At 47.1% G+C, this 12,328-nt stretch overlaps 1 protein-coding gene across 1 annotated transcript in view; it reads right to left on the reverse strand.

The window, feature by feature from the left end:
• hcn2b (hyperpolarization activated cyclic nucleotide-gated potassium channel 2b) overlaps positions 1-12,328 on the reverse strand; it is a 33,710-nt gene that overhangs the window by 20,375 nt on the left and 1,007 nt on the right. The window contains exons 4-5 of the mRNA XM_062555310.1: positions 9,941-10,364; positions 5,164-5,325 (exon numbers count right to left, since the gene is read on the reverse strand). Coding sequence (XP_062411294.1) covers positions 5,164-5,325; positions 9,941-10,364 — 586 coding nt within the window. The remainder of the gene's footprint in view (positions 1-5,163; positions 5,326-9,940; positions 10,365-12,328) is intronic.

The following is a 12,328-nucleotide window of genomic DNA, read 5'->3' on the forward strand; positions in this document are numbered from 1 at the left end:
ATTATAAACAAACACACCGCACCTCGGGAACACAAAGAAAAATGTACTGCCTGTGTGTGTGTGTGTGTGTGTGTGTGTGTGTGTGTGTATGTGCGTGTGTTTAAGAATTCCCCTCCTCAGCTCCTCCCTCGTTCTCCACCTAAACACAGACCAGACCACCTCAAAGCCACTCTGGTGTGTGTGTGTGTGTGTGTGTGTGTCCAGCTAGCAGTATCAATAAATAAGATTGCCATAGATAGATAGCCATCTCCGTCTCCGTCTGCACGCACAGCCACTGCTGCTGCTCCAGTCGCGCCAACTGCAGCGCGACTTATCTGAAATAACTGCTCACTGAGGCTTTCACAAAGCTGCCGTGCCTGACAGCGTTTTGTCTTGTGTAAACATATGTGATGCTTTTTTTTCCCCCTTACCAATGGCCCCATTTCATGGTAGGTTCAGCAGTTACATTTCATCTCAGTGGAGGTAGGCTACGCTACGCACAGCACAACATCTCCTCAAGGGACCCTTCCGTTCCGAGTTCCGACTGACAATATTTATTACATACACGTTCGTTACACCGAACCCACTTATGCATTCAATGTATGGAGTCGGAGTCCAGTGGGCCGGTGTTGTTAAAACAAGAATTCCGACACGTCGTGACAAATGCCTTTATGCCCCCTCATGCATCTTAACGACTCCTGTCACTGTCAGCAGTAAAAGTGACTGATGGAGTGAATCTCCTGACTGGAATATCCGAGACCATTAGAGATCTGCAGGAGGAAAAAAAGCATCTATCTGGTACAATAGCCATTCCACCATAAGCAACAGAGAGGAAGTCCTTTCTGTCTAAGCCATAGAAATGATACAAACTGTAGCCTACTGTACTTTGTTCCATTATTGATCAAGAGAGAGACCTCACGCACATCCTTGAGTCTATAAAGATGGGTGCAGGACTGCAGGTTCAAAAATATCCAGTAGGCTATATATCAAATATCCATTGAAGTAGCCTACGGAATGAACCACTCACACAACATGGCTTCCATTGAAATATTTATTTGCTCGTATAAAATTCACTCCATACAGTAATTCAACATTACTATACATGTGTGAACCAGTACCCATCTTCATAGGCAGACTTTAGGATGTGCGTGACTTTTCTTTCACTATCTGTTCCATCACTGCTCATTTAGCCTGGAGCGCTACTATGTTCAGCTGGTGTGTACACACAGTCTCACAGTAGGGGCCCCATGCAGAGTTATGCTAACAAACTGTAAAAGGATCACAGGAACAACGCCGCATTTGCATTATACTGCATGTCCTCCCGTCCACTTAAGAGAGTGCGTATCGCTGTATAATCCATTTTACAAGACGTGCTGGCTGGCTAGTGTTTGGGAGTGCTTGGGAGTGCTCCAGTAATAGCCTACATGGCAATGCATGGCTCCAGTGATACACAGCCACTGCTCCTGACCTGAGTGGACGTCAGTGCTATCACGACCCCCACCACCACAGAGCAGGAAGACCCCCGGGGGCCACGGACATTTAATCAGGGCTAGCCATAGCGCTAGGCTAAACTAGCGCTAGTGCTAATGAAGGGCTCCCAGCCAGGTGGAGGCCCGATGATGTGTGGCCGACCTCAGGGCGGACAGTCACACTGACACAACAGGGGCACGGTGGGGGCTATACGGCGGCCGCCACCGCGAGCGAAGAGAGCTGGGGGGGGGGGGGGGGGCTGGAGGGGGCCAGACCCAACCAGGACCAGGGCCAGGGCTGAGCAGAGGGCGCTACGCTAACCGCGTTGGGTCTTTTAAGCGGGGTTAAGTGCGGCGGTGGCGCGGGGGCGCAGTAGCAGGGGGCCCGTGGGGGCATCAGGGGACGTGTGCTTCTCATTAGCCTTATGTGTCCTGACAGGCCAGTGCACCAACTGCCATGGCTCCAGTAATGGAATAAATGAATAAGGAGGAGTGGAGGTTCTAATTAGCAGTTAAGGAAGAGGGATTTCCTGTGGCAGTGTCTAACTGTCTCTGTGTGTGGTGTGTGTGTGTGTGTGTGTGTTTGTGTGTGTGTGTGCGTGTGTGTGTGTGTGTGTGTGTGTGTGTTTGTGTGTGTGTATGCATGTGTGCGTGCGTGTGTGTGTGTGTGTGTGTGTGTGTGTGTGTATATGCATGTGTGCGTGTGTGTGTGTGTGTGTGTGTGTGTGCATGTGTGTGCATGTGTGTGCGTGCATGGGAGGAAGAGAGAAAGAGCCTGAATAAGTATGTTCCTGTTTGTATTTGTGTGTGACAGAGAGAATATGATACCTGTTAGTGTCTCTGTGTATGTGCATATGCATATGCTAGCATACTTGCATAATAGGGCTGTTTTTGTATGAATATGTGAGACAGAGAGACACAGGGAAAAATGGGGAGAGGAGTGTGTATGCCTGTTACCATAGTTCATTTATGGGTGTATCTACATGTGCATGTGATATCAGATGAATGTCTGTGTGTCTGTGGGTGTGTGCGTGTGCGCGTGTGTGCGCGCACATGTGTGTGTGTGTGTCTGTGTGTGAGACTGTGTGGGTGGACGTATGTTCTGGTCTGATGGACAGTGGCGAGCTGAACGGATGACATTCTCGTCAGCTCTCAGGACACATATAATAGAGAGTTGGCGGATCAGGTCCGAGTGGATGGAGAGGTTTTATTGTAAATCCATTGATCCGCCCATGATTGAAAAGAAGGGTCTGGAAATTAAAACCAAACCACCTGCCGCTGATTTATGTAAGTGAGGAACTTTAATTCAATCAGCCCGCCACAACAGCGTCATAAATCCCTCCGCAACACAGCTGACGCACGGCTCCAAATTTATTGCCTTGTACTCTCCAACCTCCAGGGTCCAGACAATGCTTTAAACAGCTGGTACTGATTGATCGCTTCGTCTGGTTAAATAAGAGGACGCCAGCCGTAAGCCCACGCATCTGTGTGAGTATCACTGTACAGTAACCTATAGGCCTCCTTCTGTCTCCAGCCGGATCGTATATCGCTGGGTTGCGCGTTTGAGGCAATACGCCTCTCCAGAGGTCGGTGTCCTTGACTGCTGCACACACGCCCGTCGTCGCCCCCGGTAACGGGAGTGGCGGTTCCCTGGGAAACCGGGAGTAACAGGAGCAGTGTCCCGAGCAGAGCAGAGGGTCCTGTCTGTGTCTCAGAGCACACACACTTCTGAGCCGCCTCTTTCAGCTGGTCCTGATTTCTGTATTTATGCTGTGAGACAGTGCAAAGGAGCACGGCTGTAGCGCTAGGGCAAATGGAGGGCTGGAAACTACATTTCCCACAATCCCTTTTCTTTCATACGGAATCAAAATGGTCACAACTATTTCTAAAAACACCTCTCTCTGGTAGCCTGACGGGCCAGACCCCAGACCCACATCAAGATGTAAGGTCTGGGTACTCACCATAGGCAGGGCTAAATCGGGGGGGTGGAATAAACGGATGTCTTTCCCTCTCCACCCAATAGGAAAGCGTTACAATCAATCACCTTGTTTTCAAGTAGCAGCAGTAGTAGGTAGGGTAAATCACGTCTAACGGTCACAACTTATGGTCACAGGTCAGTCATCCTTATGTTAAGCCCGCCCACCAACTCTATACACGATGTGATTGGCCTGACAGATGTTTCACATTTCCAGCTCAAATCAACGGAGAGTTGCTAGACTACCCAGGGAGCAAATTAGATTTGCTGCCACTAGGGGCGTCTAGATTTCTAAGCTATCTCTCTGGTATTGTTTCAATTTCGACTCGAGGGCAACATCCACCTTCTCTGGTTTCACCAGACTCGCTCTCAGAGAGCATCTCAATGAGATGAAAATGAGTGGTGATACTAGGTGGGCGGGGCCAGTCTAACACCTCCCACCACTAAACTCGAGCATCCAATCCCTCAGATCCACTGAGCCAGCATACAGTATGTAACTACATACCTATAGACATAGCAGTACGCACTCACAGAAACAGATACTGCCCTAGGTGTGCTTGTGACTCGGGCTGTTGGTGAGGTGCAGGTGCTTGTTGTTGTCATGGGCAACAACGCCCAGCATCACTCTGCCTGACTTGGCCCTGCATCCTCCGGGTCTGACACCAGGCCGGGATGGAGTGACCGTGCCGGAGTGGGCTGGGATGGGCGCTCCTGGAGCAGATGGAGGCGCCACAGTCGGGTGGCACAGCTCACAGACATCACCCACAGGCACCCTGGCACACGACAGGATCGCATTGGCGCCCACTGCCAACGTTGCCTAATTTCCCTACTCTCTAAGCTGTTTCACGGCAGCAGAATGCTCTCAGGTAAGATAGGTAAAATGGGATCTTAAACACACTTTATTTGGACACTGTTCAAGACGCCCGCTATCAATACACGTTCAGAAACACTTGTCTGCGTCTTGTGTTTGTGTGTGTTTGCATCTGTAGTGAAGTAAGATGTCTGCTGTCTTCCCACAAAAGGAAAGGATTTCTTTGAACTTTCTCTGAACTGAGACAGAACAGTCAGTGACAAGGAGGTCCACTGGCAGGCTAACTGACTCTAAGCTGAGTGTTCACAGCCAGATAAAGCTGAAGTAACATTCACACACACACACACACACACACACACACTCACACACAGACGCGTGCACACACACACACACACACACACACACACACACACACACACATATCTCAAAGCAACTGAGGGCAGATGAGGTGTCCTCTTCATCCTCTGACTCACTGAAGAGCACACTTTCCAGTCACTCTGAAATCTGAATTGCCTGCACTGAATTCCTAATCCACCTACTGCAGCAATATCAGCAATATAAACAACAGCTGATAAACAACTGATAAAGCAAAGTAGAAAAAGTTGGTTTAAGTCTCTCTCTCTCTCTCTCTCTCACACACACACACACACACACACACACAGACACACACACACACACACACACACACACACACACACACACACACACACAGACAGACAGACACACACACACACACACACACACACACACACACACACACACAGACACACACACACACACACACACACACACACACACACACACACACACACACACACACACACACACACACACACACACACACACACACACACACACACACTCACTCACTCAGACATATAGCAATTTGGATTTACATTGCTCTGATGGACCGTCGTAAGGGCACTTACCACCATCTTGTTGAGGGAGACCCAGCAGTCGGAGGGGAAGTCCTGCAGCATGGGCACCAGGAACTGCAGGCACCCGTCCCAGTGGCACAGCAGCAGCATCATGCCAATCAAGTTAAAGATGCGCATCACCGCACTGGCCAGGTCATAGGTCATGTGGAAGATCTGATACATGGGAACAGAGAGAGGAAGAGGGGGAAGAGAGAGAGAGAGAGGGGGGGGGGGAAGGGGGTGAGAGAGACATTCCTCTGCATGATTGCTTTGGCAATGCAAATACCTTTTCTGTCCTATCATGCTTTAAATTTGAATTTGAATTAAAAGAGAGAATATTGGAAGGCAGGCCCTGGTCTGACGTTCATATTCTGCGCATGAATGATGAATCCATAGAGAAATTCTAACACAATTTCAACCAAAGATTAGGGCTAGATGAGTGCGTTTTTTTTTACTTATTCCCTTCTCAGTTTCCTCACTACAGATAGTGCTACTTCCAGGACTGTTTTGATCTTCCTAAGTGCTAAATACCAAACGCTCCCTTTTGTTCAGACTCTTTGATTTGTTTTCAGATTCTCTGAAATGCATACACAGTATCAGTTGAAAATGTACACGATGCCGCAGAGCTCGTTCATTACCACGTCTAAACTGCAGACAGGTTCAAAGATTGTTCAACAGACTGCTGTCGGCTCTTTGATACTAAAACATTCGCTTTATTAAAATCACGTGTATTGCTCCTCAAACTCTGCTCATTACCCCAACACCGTTTTAATGAGCCCAAACGTGACTTTAAGACTATCCTCTCATCCCATCAAAAGCAGGCTAACAAACACTAGCACTTCCAATCGCTCTTTGCCCCAATTTGTGTTTAATGAGCTGTAAGGGGCTGGGCTAATGGCATAGACAGCTGTTCAAAATCTACTGGTGGCTCATTGAAGAGTCTTTCTATAGATGTACTACTGTTTATGTCGTTCTCTTCTGTGTCTGTCAGTCTTTCTGTCTGTCTATCTCTTCCTCTCTCTCCCCCTCTGCCTCCCTCCCTCTCTCTCTCTCTCTCTCTCTCTCCCTCTCTCTCTCTCTCTCTCTCCCTCTCTCTCTCTCCCTCCCTCCCTCTCTCTCTCTCCCTCCCTCTCTCTCTCTCTCTCTCTGTATGTGTGTATACTTAGGGGCATTCTTTACAGAAGGGCAAAAGAGCTGCCACTCCTCTGGAGAGCAGCAACAACGCTCGCCACACACACACCTGAGACGCACAGCATACCCTACATAAGGACTGGGGCTATAAATATTCCCCCAAGAAGACGCGATGAGGTCTCTCTTCCTCTCTCTCTCTCTCTCTCTCTCTCTCTCTCTCTCTCTCTCTCTCTCTCTCTCTCTCTCTCTCTCTCTCTCTCTCCGTCTCCTTATCTCTTCCTGTCTGCCTGCCTGCCTGTCTGTCATGTCTGCCTGTCTCTCTGCTGCTCACTCACATGCTGCGCGCTGCGAGACGGTTCTGTTGAGACTCACATACAGCGTGTCATCATCATATGGAATTATTCTTTGTAGTGGCTGTTAATTATTCATGCCTCGAACATCCTCCGCCATCTCTCGCTTTCTGACAGCACTGGGTGGTAGAAGAATTCATGCACCAGTCTTCTGCATATTGTTTTTTTTTTTTTTTTTATCTCGCTACAGTACGAAACCGCATCTAATATGGCAGCCTGTCAGACCATATTAAGGTCAGGACCCTGCGATTATTTGGTTTCAGTGTGCACCGCGAGGCCCCACATCCCCCTTCCTGCCCGCCAGCTCTGATTCGGCTGTGTGAGATCGGCCTTGACCGCCCCAGCTGCTTTGATCAGGGTCACGGGCTGACCAGGGTCTCCCACCATGGGGGAAACACTCCCACGCCCGCCACGCGGGAAAGGGACGGCGATGACGACCCCGGCATGCTGTGTCTAATGGACTGTGACGAGCTTCGGCACACGCGCCGCGAGATAAGATTTCTTCAGGACATTCGGCTCTTTGGTGTGTGTGTGTGTGTGTGTGTGTGTACAGTATGTGTGTGTGTGGCGTGGGCCACTTCACTGAGACACACTTGGCTGTTTCAGATGCTTCACGTGTACCTGAACTTCCTGAAGTATTTAATTGAAGGACTATGCATCACAAGAAAAAAAATGCATTTTGATCCATCATAAATTATTCAGTTGGAATGTGATTGCTCCACTGCTCAAGTGGATAATGGTTTAATGTCAGCCGGAACATTCTTAATGGATTAAATGAAATGTAAGTATCAAATCTAAAAAGGAAATATGCCACGTAACAGTCAGGAAAAAGGAAGGAAAAAAATGTGTGACCATCTTTAAAGGAGAACGAGAATCCAATGGAGCAGAAGGCACAAGGGACCACTCCTCCGTTGCTGAGCCAGTTCATGAAAAAATGAAACATCCGCCCTACAATGTGACAGTGGATGGAGTGGGCATGATAGAGGCTTTCCTCTTGAGGAAATTGCACACATACACACTCTCTCTCTCTCTCTCTCTCTCTCTCTCTCTCTCTCAGCGGCTCTATTCCTGGCCCTGATCTGGAGAGGCTGTGTGTGTGTGTGTGTGCGTGTGTGAGCACATGACTACGTGTGCATGCACACATTTATGTACTAGGGATGGGCGAAACAGACACATACTGTACCACACCATGTGTGTGTGTATGTGTGTGTGTGTGTGTGTGTGTGTGTGTGTGTCTGACAGAGGGACCCTGAGTGAGGGTGCATCTGACACAAACAAAAGCAGGCTCCTCCGCTCAGCACATTTGGTTGGCCGCGCGTCTCAGCGAGACCCTCAAGGACACGGCGCCGGCGCAAGGCCTGCGCTCCAGTGTGTCCGTGTCCGAGTGACAGCGGCCGGACCAGACTGATCTGATCCCTTTCGATGTCCGTTTCCTGACTCTGCCTCAGCTGTCTGTCTACGAGCATCTGGGAGTGCCTCCTTCCTGTCCGAAGTGAAATGGTGATCTAAAAATATGAAATGACCATCTCCCAGACCAGTCCACTAAGAGGCTGACTCAGACCCCGGCTAAAGGTCCTTCATCCGACACTTTTTAGTCTTTTGGCTTATTGTTCAGCGTCCTCACATATCCAAGTGTTATTTTTGTTCAACGAATGTATATTAACAGCAAAAGGCTAACCTTGCTCATATTTTTGGACACTGCTTGGGTCAGCAATGTTGTTATTAAACAAGGTGGTCTGTTCAGAGAGACGAAAGAACCTAGCACTGCAGCTCTGATGCGCCATAGCCCATTCGGCGGCGGGGGGGGGGGGGTGGCTCAAATGACCAGCCTGCAATCAGGAGACGGGCTGTCCCACTGAACGAGTGGACGAGCGCACAGAGACGAGTCAGAGCGTCTCTCATCACGTCTTCCTTCACACACGCAGCGCACACTCAACGTGTGGAACAAAGGGTACCCCCTAGACAAAATATTTAATGATTCATTCCAAGGCTACCGAGTTCACTAAGTGCTAGACATAACAAAACAATGTGTGGAATCACATTTAGATTTGTTTTGCCTTTCTAAACCTCACACAGTTGTGCTCTAGTTTAGCTAGAAGCTGAGGGATTCATTAGAAGCTGTTTAATAACTCCGTTGCAAGTTGTAATTTGGACTGTTCAAAAGGAAAGGATAAATATATGTCACAGCTGTTGAAATAACACATTTTCATGCTTGAAAAGGCCAGATTGCCCAAAAGAATATTGCGTTGCGTAAGTCCGTCAAGCAATAAACAACCTCTTAGTACTGTCTCTTCCATTCACAGAGTTTCCCTGTACTGCTGGCAAAGTAGGCCACATCGTCACATTAGAACAACTTTGAACCCCCCCAAAATATTATAACATTAATGTAACAGATGTAACGTTTCTAATCACTGAGGAGATTGCCTTACATTATCTTTGAATTGATCAATTTCATATGAGAGTGAGATCATCCCATACACATAATTAGAACAGACCTTTGGATACTATACATACTTGCTTTATATGGCTATAAAAACTATAATTGCAGGCATAATTTGTCCATTATTCCCATAATTGGTTAACAAATCTGTGGAATTCAAATGTTAAAAATGTTTTCTGGTGCCAAAGCTCGAATGTTCTAATGTCACACTGGTGACTAAAACATTATCTGAGCAGACATACACACGCAATAAGAGAATGGGTTTATTTTCAGTCCCAGTGCTCAACATCATCAAAGACTCTTATCCAATGGAATTTAAAGCAATAACGATGAAAGAATAATTATCATCGGACCTCATGTGTGAGGAGTGATCAGAGGACATGAGTATAATGTAATCTCTAAGACCTGCAACTCGTCCGCTCTGCTTATGACAACAGAGAGCTATTTCGCCTTTCGTCCTAATATCCCATAAAACATGCTGACAGAAACATACACAGAGCCTAACCAAGAGATTTACTTTCCCAATTCTGGCTTCACAGCTTCTCACTGGAGATAGTAAATTGCCTCTGTGTTACGTCACTCTCGCTGCAGATTGTGTGCTGGCAACCAGTGTACTGCCAGCAGGACCTAATGTCCTCGCCTGCAAAGTTTGTTTTGTCGGTCGCCATAACTCTGAGACCCCTGCCTGCACTCCTCAACCTCCACCCCTCCGGTACAGTACAGACGCTTCAGACAGGCCCTTCCTTATGAGGTCATGCTTATCTGACTGAGCTCTTTTGGAGATGCAAACGTTGTCTGGCCAGCTGTGTTTAGCCTTCCCCCCCACCCCATGTCAAACACCGGGACCTGTTGCCGGGACGACGCTTACCTCCTCCCACTGATGGATGTAGCGGATGAGCCTGGAGAGGCGCAGCAGCCTGAGCAGACTCAGGATCTTGGTGAAGCGGACGATGCGTAAGGCGCGGGCCGTTTTGTAAACCTCGGAGTCGATGCCCTTCTCCACGATGAGGAAGATGTAATCCACGGGGATGGACGAGACAAAGTCCACCACGAACCAGGTCTTTAGGTACTTCTTCTTGATCTTTTTGGGGTCGAGAATGATCTCCGTGTTGTCCTCGAAGACAATGCCGGTGCGAAAGTTCAGCACGAGGTCCACAAGGAAGAAAGTGTCAGACACCACGTTGAAGATAATCCACGGAGTGGTGGTCTCATCCTTGAAGAAGGTGATTCCCACAGGAATGATAATTAGATTGCCAACCATAAACATGAGCATTGTGAAGTCCCAGTAGAACCTGTCACATGGGGGCATAAAACACACAGTGTCATGAAGCATCAAATGTATTCATGAAACTGTACATTAACCTTCCATGACAATAACTATACTTGTCCATTTTCAATAACCTGTTTATTGATGTACACGCATGAAGATACTGAAGCATATTCAGAGTAAGATAATAGGCATAGGCCTCACATGCCTTGCTATGAAAACCTGAAAATGCTGTTCAATTTACTTCAACATGTTTATTTGGAGTTGAAGATGAAATGCAATTGAATACTATCAGTAGGAGAGGATATGATTGTGTTGGTGTTGCCTAATTGTATGACAATACTGAAGTGAACTAGCTTAACCTGTGCCACTGGAAAGCACACCACTGTTTCATCAACCTGACTGGCCACATAGAATTTGAGTCAGGGTTACACCCTAAAAATAGACTGTTCTTCCAGAGCCACCAGACACATCAGAGGCTAAGTATGTAAAGTAGGTGTGTTACTCCGTGTCTCTCAGATGGGATGCAAATGAAATATTACCCCCTCCTCTAAGCAAGGTCATCGCAAGGACAGAGTACAGGCAATCGAAGGAGTATATGAACTAGCGGGGGAGAGCAGCCAACTGAAAACAAAATACAGCCATATTGTGCTTCAGTCACTTCTATGTTTAGGATAAGTAAGATTATGTCGTCGAGAGGATGTCAGTTTTTAAAATAAGATTAATCGCCGAGAAATAAGCACGTCGGTCGAGCAGGAAAGTGTGCCACGGTTGCGTTGACCGGTGATCCGGTGTAGGGTGTGTCAAAGCACCGCCTCAATATCATGGAGTGCCTATACATGCTTCACACGAGAAGCAAAATTCTCTGAAAATTCATTTGGGACAGCTTTTAATTGAGACACATGCTCGACCGCTTTTACCTGACGCTACCCTTGGTGCTAATTCTGATTTAAACAACACGTTCAGTAGCTGTCCCTGGTTCTGAAGCCGATGGCAAGCGCTTCTAAACAACCGGAGACTAAAGTCTCAATGTGGCGTACTAAGCTAATAAAAATGACAATGCAATCAGCCATTGTTCACAATAAGAATGTTGAAGAGATCTACATGTATATGATTACGATTATAAGCTACATGTCTGCGTGTCAATCCAATGGAAAGAGTTCAAATTTTAGATATCGCAAAGGCTCTGCCATTTATTGTTCTCTGTCGCCTGACATTTTTATGACGTATTGTAGGCTACTTTTCTATCGCATGCCAATTGCACTTTCTACCAAGCTGTTCAGAGATGCTACACACCAGGCTATTCTACTCAAAGTAGAATATGAAAAAATGCAGTGGAAAAATGTCTTGGGCGCATTGCTTCTGAATGAAATATCAACTTATGTGTAATAAAGTAATTCGTCAGAGATTAGCCGTGGCAAGCGTCCAATGAAATAGGCAATGACATAGGCAAATACGCAAATAAGTAAGGTAACAGGTAAATGCAAGGTACATAACAGAATAATTCAGCAAGCGTGTGCATGAAATTAATACGGGGCTGGGAGAAATACCCTACGTTGAAACAGGGCTTAGAATGAGCAATGCAATCCACCTGAGCGCCAGGGGTTAATGTCTTCTCAGATCCATTTTCAAACAACTATTTTCTAGGGATGCTGTAAGATCTTCGCTAAGGCACTGGGCATTATAAACAACAGAAACATATGTGAACACTTAAATCCTGTTTAATATGACAGAGGACACGCGATGTCAGTGCGCCTTGTTCCAAAAGGTGTAGCCTACAGTAAGCGCAACTTTGACTATTACCATGATGATACACTTCAGATGCGCATGGAATGTTTTGTTGGGGCGACCAGGGAGTGATAGTTGGACTATACCCAGTGTATAACATGCCTACATCAGTGTAATTAGGGTTATTTTAGGGTGATATTTGTAGAGTATGACATTAATTTAAACTGCGCCTCCAGGCGTGTCACCGTGAGTTTTACGCAC

This window comes from Sardina pilchardus, chromosome 15 (genome assembly GCF_963854185.1).
Source record: "Sardina pilchardus chromosome 15, fSarPil1.1, whole genome shotgun sequence".
NCBI lineage: Eukaryota > Metazoa > Chordata > Actinopteri > Clupeiformes > Clupeidae > Sardina > Sardina pilchardus.